The sequence below is a fragment of the Nerophis ophidion genome, linkage group LG14 (assembly GCF_033978795.1).
Source record: "Nerophis ophidion isolate RoL-2023_Sa linkage group LG14, RoL_Noph_v1.0, whole genome shotgun sequence".
Classification (NCBI taxonomy): Eukaryota; Metazoa; Chordata; class Actinopteri; order Syngnathiformes; family Syngnathidae; genus Nerophis; species Nerophis ophidion.
The window spans coordinates 8,472,565-8,491,466 of NC_084624.1; the positions used below are offsets into that span (position 1 = coordinate 8,472,565).

An 18,902-nucleotide genomic window follows, 5' to 3' on the forward strand; every position below is an offset into this window, starting at 1 on the left:
CCTGGGATACAGGTTGCAGTCAAGGTCACTGGAAAAGAAAACTTGTGTGAAAAATTGCTTCACGTGTCATCCGCGCTGCACTAATTCTCCCACATTGCTTTGTTTGGTTTATGTTACCTAATGTTACTTTAACTAGTTTCTTTAGATGGAGCGTGAAATAGGTTTTAATGAAGTTTGATCATCTCTCATGGGTTCCTCTTCTTCCATCCATCTCCGGGCTCCCTGTTCCTTTTCTCCATCCATCACCCCCAAACTACCCGTCTCTCTGCTTGTCCCTGAGGTTCCTCCTTCATTTCCTCTCTTTTTTCTCTCTGCCTATCCTCACAGGGCTGTGGTTCACGTTCAGGTGGACGACGTCAACGAGTTCTGCCCGCTGTTTCGGGAGCCGCACTACAAGTCTTCAGTAGTGGAAGGCAAGATCTATGACAGCATTCTGCAGGTATTTTCCCAACTCTGCGTCTCAATTCTGATGCCTAAAGTGGGAATATTACACCCCTTTTGTATTGAGGCCACTACGCAGGAGTGGCTGCAACCAGAGGGCTGGGTTTAATTAATGTGGCGGACTACATTCAATGACATGGTGGGTCACATTGAATGACATGGCGGGCCACATTAATTGACATGGCGGGCCACATTAATTGACATGGCGGGCCACTTAAATGACATGGCGGGCCACTTAAATGACATGGCGGGCCACCTTGAATGATATGGCGGGCCAGCCTTGAATGACATGGTGGGCCACTTTAATTGAAATGGCGGGCCAAAATAAATGACATGTCGGGCCACAATCAATGACATGACAGGCCATTTTGAATGACTTGGCCGGCAACGTTAATGACATGGCGGGCCACATTGAATGACATGGAGGGCCACATTGAATGACATGGCGGGCCACGTTGAATGACATGGCGGGCCACTTTGAATGACATGGCGGGCCACTTGATTGACATGGCGGGCCACTTGAATGACATGGCGCGCCACTTAATGACATGACGGGCCACGATAAATGACATGACGGGCCAGAATAAATGACATGACAGGACATTTGAATGACATGGTCGGCCACATTGAATGATTTGGCGGGACAAATTAAATGATATGGCGGATCACTTTAAATGACATGGCGGATCACATTAAATGATGTGGCGGACCACGTTAAATGATATGGCAGGCCACTTAATGATATGGCAGGCCAATAAATTACATGGCGGGCCACAATAAATGACATGGCAGACCACGTTAAATGAAGTGGCAGACCACGTTAAATGAAGTGGTGGACCACGATAAATGACATTGCGGGCAACATTGAATGACATGGCGCGCCACTTGAATGACATGGAGGGCCACATTGAATGACATGGTGGGCCACCTTGAATGACATGGCGGGCCACATTGAATGACATGGCGGGCCACTTGATTGACATTGCGGGCCACTTGAATGACATGGTAAGCCACTTAAATGACATGGCGCGCCACTTAATGACATGACGGGCCACAATAAATGACATGACGGGCCAGAATTAATGACATGACAGGACATTTGAATGACATGGTCGGCAACGTTAATGACATTGCGAGCCACATTGAATGATTTGGCGGGACAAATTAAATGATATGGCGGATCACTTTAAATGACATGGCGGATCACGTTAAATGATGTGGCGGATCACGTTAAATGATGTGGCGGACCACATTAAATGACATGGCAGGCCAGGATAAATTACATGGCGGGCCACGTTAAATGACATGGCAGACCGCGTTAAATGACATGGCAGACCACGTTAAATGAAGTGGCAGACCACGTTAAATGAAGTGGCAGACCACGTTAAATGAAGTGGTAGACCACGATAAATGACATTGCGGGCAACATTGAATGACATGGAGGGCCACATTGAATGACATGGCGGGCCACATTGAATGACATGGCCGGCAACGTTAATGACATGGCGGGCCACTTGAATGACATGGTAAGCCACTTGAATGACATGGTAAGCCACTTAAATGACATGGCGCGCCACTTAATGACATGACGGGCCAGAATAAATGACATGACATGGTCGGCAACGTTAATGACATTGCGGGCCACATTGAATGATTTGGCGGGACAAATTAAATGATATGGCGGATCACTTTAAATGACGTGGCGGACCACGTTAAATGATATGGCAGGCCACTTAATGATATGGCAGGCCAGGATAAATTACATGGCGGGCCACATTAAATGACATGGCAGACCACGTTAAATGAAGTAGCAGACCACGTTAAATGAAGTGGTGGACCACGATAAATGACATTGCGGGCAACATTGAATGACATGGCGGGCTACTTGAATGACATGGAGGGCCAGATTGAATTACATGGCGGGCCACATTGAATGACATGGCCGGCAACGTTAAAGACATGGCGGGCCACATTGAATGACATGCAGGGCCACATTGAATGACATGGCCGGCAACGTTAATGACATGGCGGGCCATTTGAATGACATGGTAAGCCACTTAAATGACATGGCGCGCCACTTAATGACATGACGGGCCAGAATAAATGACATGACATGGTCGGCAACGTTAATGACATTGCGGGCCACATTGAATGATTTGGCGGGACAAATTAAATGATATGGCGGATCACTTTAAATGACATGGCGGATCACATTAAATGACGTGGCAGACCACGTTAAATGATATGGCAGGCCACTTAATGATATGGCAGGCCAGGATAAATTACATGGCGGGCCACGTTAAATGACATGGCAGACCACGTTAAATGAAGTAGCAGACCACGTTAAATGAAGTGGTGGACCACGATAAATGACATTGCGGGCAACATTGAATGACATGGCGGGCTACTTGAATGACATGGAGGGCCAGATTGAATTACATGGCGGGCCACGTTGAATGACATGGCCGGCAACGTTAAAGACATGGCGGGCCACATTGAATGACATGGCGGGCCACGTTGAATGACATGGCGGGCCACATTGAATGACATGGCGGGCCACCTGATTGACATGGCGGGCCACCTGATTGACATGGCGGGCCACTTGAATGACATGGCGCGCCACTTAATGACATGACGGGCCACGATAAATGACATGACGGGCCAGAATTAATGACATGACAGGACATTTGAATGACATGGTCGGCAACGTTAATGACATTGCGGGCCACATTGAATGATTTGGCGGGACAAATTAAATGATATGGCGGATCACTTTAAATGACATGGCGGATCACATTAAATGACGTGGCGGACCACATTAAATGATATGGCAGGCCACTTAATGATATGGCAGGCCAGAATAAATTACATGGCGGGCCACATTAAATGATATGGCAGACTACGTTAAATGAAGTGGCAGACCACGTTAAATGAAGTGGCAGACCACGTTAAATGATGTGGTGGACCACGATAAATGACATGGCGGGCCACATTGAATGACATGGCGGGCCACTTTGAATGAAATGGCGGGCCACATTGAATGACATGGCGGGTCACTTAATGACATGACGGGACACAATATATGACATGACAGGCCAATTGAATGACATGGTCGGCAATGTTAATGACATGGCGGGCCACGTTGAATGATATGGCGGGACAAATTAAATGATATGGCGGATCACTTTAAATGACATAGCGGATCACTTTAAATGATGTGGCGGACCACATTAAATGATATAGCAGGCCACTTAATGACATGGCAGGCCAGAATAAATTACATGGCGGGCCACATTAAATGAAATGGCAGACCACATTAAATGAAGTCGTGGACCACGATAAATGACATGGTGGGCCACATTGAATGACATGGTGGGCCACTTAAATGATATGGCGGGCCACATTAAATGACAAGGCGGATCACATTAAATGATGTGGCTGACCACATTAAATGAAATGGCAGGCTACTTAATGAAATGGCGGGCCACAATAAATTACACGGCGGGCCACATAAATGATGTGGTGGACCGCTTTAATTACATGACGGACCACATTAAATGATATGGCGGACCACGTTAAATGATGTGGCGGACCACGTTAAATGATGTGGCAGACCACGTTAAATGATGTGGCGGACCACGATAAATGATATGGCAGGCCACTTAAATGACATAGCAATGACATAGCAAGCCACTTAAATGACGTGATGGACCACGTTAAATGATGTGGATGACCACACATGACAGACCACTTAAATGACGTAATGGACCACATTAAATGATGTGGCTGACCACACATGACGGACCACTTAAATGACGTGATGGACCACATTAAATGATCTGGCTGACCACAAATAACGGACCACATTAAACAACGTGATGGACCACATTAAATGATGTGATGGACCACATTAAATGACGTGATGGACCGCATTAAATTACATGACGGACCACATTAAATATTGCGACAGATCACATTAACTGATGTGGCGAACCACGTTGAATGATGTGGCTGACCACACATGACGGACCACATTAAAAGATGTGACAGACCCAATTAAAATGACATGATAAACAACATAAAATATTGTGGCGGGTCACGTTAAATGATGCGGTGGACCACATTTAAAGGATGTGGCGGACCACATTAAATGATGCGGTGGACCACAATGAATGATGTGGTGGATAACAATGAATGATGTGGCGGAACACAAAACATGATGTGGTGGATCACAATGAATGATGTGGTGGACTACGTTGAATGGGGTGGTGAGCTACATTACATGACGAACCACAATAAATGACTGATTTCTTTCACACATTGGTTTCTGTTTCCATAGCAACGCACTTCTGACTTCTGGCAACGTGTGTTCCTACTTCAGGCATCAAACACAAGTGTGTTTTCTAATCATGGTAGACTTTGTAACAGCCAACAAAGATGACTATTTTTGGACAAATGATGATTCACAACCTTTTGTTTTTGAAGCTGAGTAAACTGCTGCTTATAGAAGTGAGCACAAAGGAAGAGTGAGACGAGGTGAAAGCAATTTTGATGTTATAAATATGGAACTTGGAGACAAGCTTTTTCGACATAAATGGAGTGCCTACCCAAAACCAACAGGAAACGCCCCCGCCAGCTGAACCAGACTTGGTAACAGAAAACATCGATGACTACTTTTGGACGAATGAGGATTCACAACCTTATATTTTTGAAGCCGAGTATACAGCTGCTTATAGAAGCAAGCACAAAGGAAGAGTGAGACGAGATGAAAGCGATTTTGATGTTATAAATATAGAACTTGGAGACAAGTTATTTCGACATAAATTGATTGCTTACCCAAAATAAACAGGAAACACCCCCGCCAGCTGGACCAGACTTGGTAACAGACAACAATGATGACTATTTTTGGGCAAATGAAGATTCACAACCTCATATTTTTGAAGCTGAGTATAGTGCTGCTTATAGAAGCGAGCACGAAGGAAGAGTATGATGAGGTAATAGCAGTTTTGATGTTATAAATATGGAACTTGGAGACAAGCTACTTTGACATAAATGGAGTGCTTACCCAAAATCAACAAGAAACGCCCCCGCCAGCTGGACCAGACTTGGTAACAGACAACATAGATGACTATTTTTGGACGAATAAGGATTCACAACCTAATATTTTTGAAGCTGAGTATATTGCTGCTTATAGAAGCGAGCACAAAGGAAGAGTTAGACGAAGTGAAAGCGATTTTGATGTTATAAATATAGAACTTGGAGACAAGCTATTTCGACATAAATAGAGTGCTTACCCCAAATCAACAGGAAACGCCCCCGCCATCTGGACCAGACTTAGTAACAGACAACATAGATGACTATTTTTGGATTAATGAAGATTCACAACCTTATATTTTTGAAGCTGAGTATACTGCTGCTTATAGAAGCGAGCATGAAGGAAGAGTGAGACGAAGTGAAAGCGATTTTGATGTTATAAATATGGAATTTGGAGACAAGCTATTTTGACATAAATGGATTGCTCACCCAAAATCAACAGGAAACACCCCCGCCAGCTGGACCAGACTTGGTAACAGACAATGATGACTATTTTTGGACAAATGAAGATTCACAACCTTATATTTTTGAAGCTGAGTATAGTGCTGCTTATAGAAGCGAGCACGAAGGAAGAGTATGATGAGGTAAAAGCAGTTTTGATGTTACAAATATGGAACTTGGAGACAAGCTACTTCGACATAAATGGAGTGCTTAGCCAAAATCAACAGGAAACGCCCCCGCCAGCTGGACCAGACTAGGTAACAGACAACATAGATGACTATTTTTGGACGAATAAGGATTCACAACCCAATATTTTTGAAGCTGAGTATACTGCTGCTTATAGAAGCGAGCACAAAGGAAGAGTTAGACGAAGTGAAATCGATTTTGGTGTTATAAATATGGAACTTGGAGACAAGCTATTTTGACATAAATGGATTGCTTACCCAAAATTTACAGGAAACGCCCCCACCAGCTGGACCAAACGGACAACTGTGCATGGAGTGGGTCCCTTTTAATATTGATCATGATATTGAAGTGATTTCGTGCAGTTCCCCTTTAAATGAGAACCAAAGGTAAACATCGTCAGTGTCCGCGGTACGTCAGTTGGACTCCTGGACAGTGTCCGCCCTAAGCCTGGGATTAATATAATAGATTGTTCCAATCAGGGCTTTAAAAAAAAAGATCCCAGTCTTATGAAAGTTGAGTATGTACCCCCAATAAGTCCACATGGTCCTTTTTTGGGTATTGCATTGTGGCCTGGAGGTCTTAAAGGTTCCTTGTGTGTGTGTTTTTTTTACATCACAGGTGGAGGCCTGGGACCAGGACTGTTCTCCACAGTACAGTCAGATCTGCAACTATGACATCGTCACAGCAGGCACACCTTTTGCCATTGACCGCAATGGTGAGTACAGTATGTACAGTACACACCTCAATTGTTCAAGTTGTTCAACAGTCCGGGGTGTCTGTTGTGGTATTTTAGACTTCATAATGGGCCACACAATTTCAATGGGAGACAGGTCTGGACTACGTGCAGGCCAGTCTAATACCTGCACTCTCTTACTATGAAGCCACGCTGTTGTAACACGTATGTACCTGTATGTACCTTTCAGCATTAATGTTAACTTCAAAATGTGTAAATTACCCAAGCCTTGTGTCAGGTTCCTACACTGATGACATCTATTAAACGAAACAAGAAGCAAGGAATTAAACAGAGACAGAATTAAATTTGGCTCAATTTGAGGAGAGACGCCCGGATACTGTACCCTTGTACAGTGTCTCAGCACGCTCGGGTGAAAAATTGTACGCCACCGCTTTTTCTTTGGACTTTCCTTCTGTTTTCATAACAACAGTTGTTTCTGAAGAAATGAGGGGTATGTAAACAGCCATTGTTTTCGGTCACATTAACACAAAAGAAAAAGATGCCTCTGGCTTGGACTGGTCCTGGATCGAGCTTGGGCAAGTCTTGTATCACAATGGATAACCCCTCACGTCTCCTCCCATCGTACACAGCCGAATTTTACAAGCCTTCGGCTTGGTACAACAAAGACAGCTTTTGTTTGTTCACTGGGAACTCAGAGAACAGAACATTTTTGGATAATTTACATACAATTTTTCTGACAATGCACCCCCATACCATCACAGATGCTGGCTTTTCAACTTTGCGCCTAGAACAATCCAGATGGTTCTCTTCCTATTTGGTCTGACAGTGACAGTGGTTTTCTGAAGTGTTCCTGAGCCCATGTGGTGATATCCTTTACACACCAATGTTGCTTTTTGATGCAGTACCGCCTGAGGGATCGAAAGTTTCTGTAATATCATGGCTTACGTGCAGTGATTTCTCCAGATTCTCTGAACCTTTTGATGATATTACGGACCATAGATGGTGGAATCCCTAAATTCCTTGCAATAGCTGGTTGAGAAATGTTGTTTTTAAACAGTTTGCTCACGTATTTGTTGACAAAGTGGTGACCCTCGCTCCATCCTTGTTTGTGAACGACAGAGCATTTCATGGAAGCTGCTTTGATACCCAATCATGGCACACACTTGTTCCCAATTAGCCTGTTCACCGAATAAGTGTTTGATGAGCATTCCTCAACTTTCTCAGTCTTTTTTGCCATTTGTGTCAGCTTTTTTTGAAACACGTCGCAGGCATCAAATTCCAAATCAACTAACATTTGCAAAAAATAACCAAGTTTACCAGTTTGAATGTTAAGTATCTTGTCTTTGCAGTCTATTTAATTGCAAATCATTGTATTCTGTTTTTATTTACCTTTTACACAACGTGCCAACTTTTTGGTTTTGTACTTTTTATGGAAGAGGGGGGATGTTGTCCGGTATTGTTGTCCTGTTGCCATATAATTGCAGGCTGCAATTTCAAAAAATACCAGACTAATAATTCAATTAAAATGTGTGCATAGTTTATCACAGAAACTATGACAACATCCTGGTATTGCAGGTTATAGTGGCCAGGATAAACCAGCGCTAAGATCTATTACAGCTGTGTCTCTGCACACATCCCAGATAACCGCAGGACAAAATTCTGATTGATTTTTAGATTGTTTGCTATTCCGAGCATGTCCAAAGTTTCAGCTTTGGGCTATTTGCTTCTCTCCTCCATGAACGTCCATATCCACACAGTCTTGATAGGAGTTCAGTGTAATCCAAAGCAAAGAGGCTGGAGGGCTTACTGTGTGTGTGTGTGTGTGTGTGTGTGTGTGTGTGCGTGTGTGTGTGTGCGTGTGTGTGTGTGCGTGCGTGCGTGCGGGTCTCTCACTTCCTCTTGAGGGTTCTTTTTTTTTTTCTTCCAGCAAATCTAAGAGACAAATCAAATTAAGTGGACCGACCCGTCAGAATAATTCTGAGTGTACACTTGATGTTAAATGGGGATAATAGTATTATCAGCCGCCAGCAGTAATCCTTACACTAAAGAGACTTCCATCCTGGGTTTACAATTGTGATGTAACACTCACAATCAACACAAAGTTGAGCTTTATTTTTATTTCAGTATGTCTACTTGAATTGTATTCTCTCCTTATTGGGTGAGCTCATAGAGACTTTCCATATTACAGTGTAGTGTTGTCCAAAAAATACAAAAAATGGATTTCGATACTTTTCTAAATAAAGGGGACCACAAAAAATGTCACTGTTGGCTTTATTTGAACAACAAATCTTAGGGTACATGAAACATATGTTTATTACTGTAAAATTGTCCTGAAATAAAATATTGAACACACTAGACAACTTGTCTTTTAGTAGTAAATAAACAAACAAAGACTTCTAATTAGTCTGCTGATGTATGCAGTAACATTTTGTTACATTTATACACTTATTATTTTGTCTACATTATGAGGGACAAATTTACTGTTAATATCTGCTTATTTTCAGTTTCATCATGTCCTATCTACACTTCTGTTAAAATGTAATAATCACTTATCCTTCTCTTCTTTGATACTTTACATTAGTTTTGGATGATACCACACATTTAGGTATCGGTCCGATACCAAGTAGTTACAGGATCATACATTGGTCATATTCAAAGTCCTCATGTGTCCAGGGACGTATTTCCTCAGTTTATAAACATGATATGAATCTTTAAAAAAGGAAGGAGAGAAAATTCTTTGACGCATGCATTTATATATATATATTATGTATATATATATATATATATATATATATATATATATATATATATATATATATATATATGCATGTATATGTATGTGTATTATATATATATATGTGTGTGTGTTGTATATGTTTATATATACATATGTGTGTGCGTATATGTATATATATATTTTTGCATTTATGTGTGTATATGTATTTATGTATGAATGTTTATATTTTCAGATATACATGTGTTTATGTATATATGTGTACGTATACATGTGTGTATATGTATATAAATGTGTATGTATATGTGTGTATATGTATGTATATATGTGTATGTATGTATATACTTATATAACATATGTGTATGTATATATGTGTGTATATGTATGTATATATGTGTATGTATGTATATACATATGTGTATATGTATATATGTGTTTATATGTATATACAGTATATATGTGTTAATGTGTGTATGTGTGTTTATATACATGAATACGTGCTGAAAATTTTAATTTTCCTGAAAGAACTCTCTTGACGGAATAAATAAAGTACAATCTAATCTAATCTAATCTAATATGTATGTATATGTATATATATCCACTTTTTTTTTTTTCCATTTTCTACCGCTTATTCCCTTTCGGGGTCGCGGGGGACGCTGGCGCCTATCTCAGCTACAATCGGGCGGAAGGCGGGGTACACCCTGGACAAGTCGCCACCTCATCGCAGGGCCAACACAGATAGACAGACAACATTCACACTCACATTCACACACTAGGGCCAATTTAGTGTTGCCAATCAACCTATCCCCAGGTGCATGTCTTTGGAAGTGGGAGGAAGCCGGAGTACCCGGAGGGAACCCACGCATTCACGGGGAGAACATGCAAACTCCACACAGAAAGATCCCGAGCCTGGATTTGAATCCAGGACTGCAGGAACTTCGTATTGTGAGGCCGACGCACTAACCCCTCTGCCACCGTGAAGCCTTATTTATTTATATATATATATATATATATATATATATATATATATATATATATATATATATATATATATATATATATATATATATATATATAGTCCAGTCCATATATCTCTATGAATACATATATGTATGTGTATATATAAGATGAAGCGTCTGTTGCGTGGTCCTTTAGTTCTTAGGCAGCATATAGTACACATGAATAATCCTCAGCAACACACCTTGTCTAATCATGTCAACTCTCCTCCGGTGTCCTCCCAGGTAACATCAGAAACACGGAGCGGCTGAGCTTCGACAAGCAGCAGAGCTACAAGATCATGGTCACGGCCTTCGACTGCGGCCAGAAGAGAGCCAAGGAGGACGTGGCGGTGCATGTTGATGTCCAGCCCGTCTGCAAGCCGGGATGGCAAGGTCAGACATCACCAAAGCAGACTTCTATTCTTCACACATTTTATACCGAGAAATCATGCAACTAATTGTATCGGCGGATTCTTTTTTATAGCCATATAAAGAACACTATGACCGTGTAAAATTGAAGCCAGAGCTCTTTTTTTTTTTTTAACAATAGTGTGAGAGTCTAGTCTATAGTGGATCTAACATAATAGTGAGAGTCCAGTCCATAGTGGACCTAACATAATAATGAGAGTCCAGTCCATAGTGGATCTAACATAATAGTGTGAGAGTCCAGTCCATAGTGGATCTAACATAATAGTGTGAGAGTCCAGTCCATAGTGGATCTAACATAATAGTGAGAGTCTAGTCCATAGTGGATCTAACACAATAGTGTGAGAGTCCAGTCCATAGTGGATCTAACATAATAGTGAGAGTCCAGTCCATAGTGGATCTAACATAATAGTGAGAGTCCAGTCCAGAGTGGATCTAACATAATAGTAAGAGTCCAGTCCATAGTGGATCTAACATGATAGTGTGAGAGTCCAGTCCATAGTGAATCTAGCATAATAATGTGAGAGTCCAGTCCATAGTGGATCTAACATAATAGTGAGAGTCCAGTCCATAGTGGATCTAACATAATAGTGAGAGTCCAGTCCATAGTGGATCTAACATAATAGTGTGAGAGTCCAGTCCAAAGTGGATCTAACATAATAGTGTGAGAGTCCAGTCCATAGTGGATCTAACATAATAGTGTGAGAGTCCAGTCCATAGTGGATCTAACATAATAGTGTGAGAGTCCAGTCCATACTGGATCTAACATAATAGTGTGAGAGTCCAGTCCATAGTGGATCTAACATAATAGTGTGAGAGTCCAGTCCATACTGGATCCAACATAATAGTGTGAGAGTCCAGTCCATAGTGGATCTAACATAATAGTGAGAGTCCAGTCCATAGTGCATCTAACATAATAGTGTGAGAGTCCAGTCCATAGTGGATCTAACATAATAGTGTCAGAGTCCAGTCCATAGTGGATCTAACATAATAGTAAGTTTCCAGTCCATAGCGGATCTAACATAAGAGTGTGAGAGTCCAGTCCATAGTGGATCTAACATAATAGTGAGAGAGTCCAGTCCATAGTGGATCTAACATAATAGTGTGAGAGTCCAGTCCATAGTGGATCTAACATAATAGTGTGAGAGTCCAGTCCATAGTGGATCTAACATAATATGTGAGAGTCCAGTCCATACTGGATCTAACATAATAGTGTGAGAGTCCAGTCCATAGTGGATCTAACATAATAGTGTGAGAGTCCAGTCCATACTGGATCTAACATAATAGTGTGAGAGTCCAGTCCATAGTGGATCTAACATAATAGTGTGAGAGTCCAGTCCATACTGGATCTAACATAATAGTGTGAGAGTCCAGTCCATAGTGGATCTAACATAATAGTGTGAGAGTCCAGCCCATAGTGGATCTAACATAATAGTGAGAGTCCAGTCCATAGTGGATCTAACATAATAGTGTGAGAGTCCAGTCCATAGTGGATCCAACATAATAGTGTGAGAGTCCAGCCCATAGTGGATCTAACATAATAGTGAGAGTCCAGTCCATAGTGGATCTAACATAATAGTGTGAGAGTCCAGTCCATAGTGGATCTAACATAATAGTGTCAGAGTCCAGTCCATAGTGGATCTAACATAATAGTAAGTTTCCAGTCCATAGCGGATCTAACATAAGAGTGTGAGAGTCCAGTCCATAGTGGATCTAACATAATAGTGAGAGAGTTCAGTCCATAGTGCATCTAACATAATAGTGTGAGAGTCCAGTCCATAGTGGATCTAACATAATAGTGTGAGAGTCCAGTCCATAGTGGATCTAACATAATACTGTGAGAGTCCAGTCCATACTGGATCTAACATAATAGTGTGAGAGTCCAGTCCATAGTGGATCTAACATAATAGTGTGAGAGTCCAGTCCATAGTGGATCTAACATAATAGTGTGAGAGTCCAGTCCATACTGGATCTAACATAATAGTGTGAGAGTCCAGTCCATAGTGGATCTAACATAATAGTGTGAGAGTCCAGTCCATACTGGATCTAACATAATAGTGTGAGAGTCCAGTCCATAGTGGATCCAACATAATAGTGTGAGAGTCCAGTCCATAGTGGATCTAACATAATAGTGAGAGTCCAGTCCATAGTGGATCTAACATAATAGTGTGAGAGTCCAGTCCATAGTGGATCTAACATAATAGTGTCAGAGTCCAGTCCATAGTGGATCTAACATAATAGTAAGTTTCCAGTCCATAGTGGATCTAACATAAGAGTGTGAGAGTCCAGTCCATACTTGATCTAACATAATAGTGAGAGAGTCCAGTCCATAGTGGATCTAACATAATAGTGTGAGAGTCCAGTCCACAGTGGATCTAACATAATAGTGTGAGAGTCCAATCCATAGTGGATCTAACCTAATAGTGTGAGAGTCCAGTCCATAGTGGATCTAACTTAATTGTGTGAGAGTCCAGTCCATAGTGGATCTAACACAATTGTGTGCGAGTCCAGTCCATAGTGGATCTAACATAATAGTGAGAGTCCAGTCCATAGTGGATCTAACATAATAGTGTGAGAGTCCAGTCCATAGTGGATCTAACATAATAGTGTGAGAGTCCAGTCCATAGTGGATCTAACACAATAGTGAAGTTGTTTCCCAAGTTGCTTATTTTGAGGCATGTTGAAAAAAATAATGCACTTTGTGACTTCAATAATAAGTATGGCGATGCCATGTTGGCATTTTTTTTTCCATAACTTGAGTTTATTTTTTGGGGGGGAAAACCCTTTTAGCATAATAATGTGTTCATTCCACCACTGTATGTATTGGTATCGGTTGATATCGGAATCAGTAATTAAGACATGGACAATATCGGAATATCGGCAAAAAAAGCAATAATCGGACATGTCTAGTAATGATACCTAGAGATACAAAAGAATGCAGAAAAATGGAGGGGAAGAAAGAGAAGCAACCCATCTTAACCTTGTACATTGTTATAGTAACTATAGGTTAAGTTTCATCTTGGAAAGAACGTCTCTCAATGGAAATCAAACCCGGAGGCACACACGCCAAAAGAAAAATAGGAGAAATGAAGCCAACTCTCCTGAGAGGAAGTTGGGCTGCGAGCGCTGCCGTCAACCCGGAGGCAGACGCTCTCCTGCCGCCTCCTCACCTGCCAGCGCCGACAGCCTCTCACAAGTCCAATTCAGGAAGGGAGGGAAAGATCAAGAAGGAGAACTCTGGGGACCAAGAGAAAGAAATGTTCAATCAGGAGAGAAAAGTTCCGTTTGTTCCGGAGCCGTTTAGCAGAATGGCAAGCGGCTGCGTGGACTTTGTTGGTGTATGTCGTGTCTGCAGCCGGGAGGACGGAGAATTGTGGGAACACACTTTTAATGCCACACTGCTCTCCACTAAAACTGGACTGTAAGCCATAAAACATGATCAACTGGCTCACAAGCTCTGGGACAATGTTTTTCAACCACTGTGCCGTGACATACAGTCTGCTGTACTGTGGGAGATGATCTAATTTCACCTATTTGGGTTAATAATATTTTTTTTGCAAACCAGTAATTATAGTTTGCAAATGATGTGTTGTTGTTGAGTGTCGGTGCTGCCTAGAGCTCGGCAGAGTAACCGTGTAATACTCTTCCATATCTGTTGGTGGCAGCAGGTAGCTAATTGCTTTGTAGATGTCGGAAACAGCGGGAGGCAGGGTGAAGGTAAAAAGGTGTCTAACCGAAAATAAACAAAAGGTGAGTGCCCCTAAGAAAAGGCATTGTAACTTAGGGAAGGCTATTTATATTATTCACATGTAAATAACATCAATACAGTCTATTATACATTATTATTCACATCTGAATAATATAGTCTATTATACAGCATTTTTCACATGTGAATAATACAAATACAGTCTATTATACAGCATTTTTCACATGTGAATAATATAGTCTATTATACAGCATTATTCACATGTGAATAATATAAATACAGTCTATTATACAGCATCATTCACATGTGAATAATATAAATACAGTCTATTATACAGCATTATTCACATGTGAATAATATAAATACAGTCTATTATACAGCATTATTCACATGTGAATAATATAAATACAGTCTATTATACAGCATTATTCACATGTGAATAATATAGATAGTCTATTATACAGCATTATTCACATGTGAATAATATAAATACAGTCTATTATACAGCATTATTTACATGTGAATAACATAAATACAGTCTTATTATACAGCATTATTCACATGTGAATAACATAAATACAGTCTACTATACAGCATTATTCACATGTGAATTATATAGATACAGTCTATTATACAGCATTATTCACATGTGAATAATATAAATACAGTTTATTATACAGCATTATTCACATGTGAATAACATAAATAAGGTATATTATACAGCATTATTCACATGTGAACAATATAAATAGTCTGTTATACAACAATATTCACGTAAATAATATAAATACCGTCTATTACACAGCAATATTCACATGTGAATAACATAAATATGGTCTGTTATAAAACATTATTCACGTGAATAACATAAATACAGTCTATCATACAGCATTATTCACATGTGAATAACATAAATACAGTCTATTATACAGCATTATTCACATGTGACTAATATAAATACAGTCTATTATCCAGCATTATTTACATGTGAATAACATAAATACATCTATTATAAAGCATTATTCACATGTAAGTAATATAGATACAGTCTATTATACAGCATTATTCACATGTGACTAATATATATACAGTCTACTATACAGCATTACTCACACGTGAATAATACAAATACAGTCTATTATACGGCATTAATCAAATGTGAATAATATATATACAGTCTATTAGACAGCATTATTCACATGTGAATAATATAAATACAGTCTATTATACAGAATTATTCACATGTGAATAATATAAATACAGTCTATTATACAGAATTATTCACATGTGAATAATATAAATACAGTCTATTATACAGCATTATTCACATGTGAATAATATAAATACAGTCTATTATACAGAATTATTCACATGTGAATAATATAAATACAGTCTATTATACAGCATTATTCACATGTGAATAATATAAATACAGTCTATTATACAGCATTATTCACATGTGAATAATATAGATACAGTCTATTATCCAGCATTATTCACATGTGAATAACATACAGTCTATTATACAGTATTATTCACATGTGAATAATATAAATACAGTCTATTATACAGCATTATTCACATGTGAATAATATAGATACAGTCTATTATCCAGCATTATTCACATGTGAATAACATAAATACAGTCTATTATACAGCATTATTCACATGTGAATAATATAAATACAGTCTATTATACAGCATTATTCACATGTGAATAATATAGATACAGTCTATTATACAGCATTATTCACATGTGAGTAATATGAATACAGTCTATTATACAGCATTATTCACATGTGAATAATATAAATACAGTCTATTATACAGCATTATTCACATGTGAATAATATGAATACAGTCTATTATACAGCATTATTCACATGTGAATAATATAAATACAGTCTGTTATACAGCATTATTCACATGTGAATAATATAAATACAGTCTATTATACATAATTATTCACTTGTGAATGATATAAATGCAGTCTATTATACATAATTATTCACATGTGAATAATATAAATACAGTCTATTATACAGCATTATTCACATGTGAATAATATAGATACAGTCTATTATACAGCATTATTCACATGTGAAAAATATGAATACAGTCTATTATACAGCATTATTCACATGTGAATAATATAAATACAGTCTGTTATACAGCATTATTCACATGTGAATAATATAAATACAGTCTATTATACAGCATTATTCACATGTGAATAATATAAATACAGTCTATTATACAGCATTATTCACATGTGAATAATATAAATACAGTCTATTATCCAGCATTATTCACATGTGAATAACATAAATACAGTCTATTATACAGCATTATTCACATGTGAATAATATAAATACAATCTATTATACAGCATTATTCACATGTGAATAATATAAATACATTCTATTATACATAATTATTCACATGTGAATAATATAAATACAGTCTATTATACAGCATTATTCACATGTGAATAATATAAATACATTGTATTATACATAATTATTTACATGTGAATAATATAAATACAGTCTATTATACCGTTAAGTACAGTTTTAGAACAACTGACATAGATCATATGTATTGGATATGTTTTGGTGTACATTTTGCCTACATTCTCCCCCAAAGTCACATGTGTAACCTTTAACCCCGCCCCCTTGCGGAGAGCCTAACTTAACGTCCAAATAAAGTCCGTCCAACTTGCTGTGATGCCACAATGTAGCCAAGAAACTCTCCTCGGTCGAAGCAACTAAAATGATATACCGGTATTTACTTTTTTTTGGTCTTTTAAGGCTGGACCAAGCGGGTGGACTACGAGCCCGGGACCGGCAGCAAGCCCCTGTTTCCCAAGATGCACTTGGAGACGTGCGGCGGACCTCTGTCCGGCATCAAAGTCATGCTGGAGCTGCAGACCAGTCACATTGGGAAGGGCTGTGACCGGGAGACCTACTCTGAAAAGTCTTTGCAGAAACTCTGCGGTGAGTAGAAACAATACGGAGTCCAAAAAAATAAAAATGAGTCCGCTTTGATTTAGAATGCCTCTTTGGAGTACTGCGCTCCTACTTAGAAGAGGAGGGGGAAACAATGACATTTTAATTAAAAAGACCAAATTACATTTGAAGCCATTTGACTACAATTTCCAATATTCCATTGAAATCCTGGAGAGTGTTTGGAATTCCATAGAATATTTTTAATTAATTCTCAAAGTCCATTCCCAACTGTGACAGTCCTTTTGTGTCATGTGTGGACTGCTTTGCTGATATTGTGCACTGTTCAAAGGGCTTTGGGCTTTAGTCAGATGGACTATTGTTGTCAAGTTGACCGCAGTGACGCATTTTCTCCGACTTAACGATGAGCTTATTCATATTTGTATTGTAAAACTCCCAGAAAATCGCCATGTGCTATATTTGTTACGTCTTTGTTACCTGGGACATGAATAAACATATGAAATGTAAAGGTGCCAAATCCGAGGTAAAAGCGAGGTTCCACCGGCAGGTTGATGACCTAAGATCGGTCCAGATCAGGAAACAAAGTGAGCATAGTAGTTCAAAGTGTTAAATTGTTGCATATACCGTACTTTTCGGACTATAAGGCGCACTTAAAATTCATTTTTTCAAAGCGCAACAGTGCGCCTAATGTATGGAATTATTTTGGTTGTGCTTACCGGCCGAAATTTTATTTGGTACATGGTTTAATGAGAAATGTGACCAGTAGATGGCAGTCAAACATAAGAGATACGTGAAGACAGCAACATGATTTAAATAAACAACACAAAAATTGTATATGTTCCATTGAGAAAATAGGACATTACACACAGCGGTCAAAAATCCATCAAAATGTTAGGTGAGCCTAATGTACGGAATAATTCTGGGTGTGCTTACCAACCTCGAAGCTATTTTATTTGGTACATGGTGTAATTATAAGTGTGACAAGTAGATGGCAGTCACACGTAAGAGGTACATGTAGTTGCAATATGATGGCAGTCACACATAAGAGGTACATGTAGACTGCAATATGATGGCAGTCACACATAAGAGGTACATTTAGACTGCAATATGATGGCAGTCACACATAAGAGGTACATGTAGACTGCAATATGATGGCAGTCACACATGAGATGTACATGTAGACTGCAATATGATGGCAGTCACACATAAATGATAC

The 18,902-nt window shown here is 39.4% G+C and overlaps 1 protein-coding gene across 1 annotated transcript in view; it reads left to right on the forward strand.

Moving 5' to 3' along the window:
• Window positions 1-18,902, forward strand: part of clstn2a (calsyntenin 2a) — a 376,557-nt gene that overhangs the window by 276,955 nt on the left and 80,700 nt on the right. The window contains exons 4-7 of the mRNA XM_061919775.1: window positions 328-439; window positions 6,781-6,877; window positions 10,832-10,981; window positions 17,531-17,716. Coding sequence (XP_061775759.1) covers window positions 328-439; window positions 6,781-6,877; window positions 10,832-10,981; window positions 17,531-17,716 — 545 coding nt within the window. The remainder of the gene's footprint in view (window positions 1-327; window positions 440-6,780; window positions 6,878-10,831; window positions 10,982-17,530; window positions 17,717-18,902) is intronic.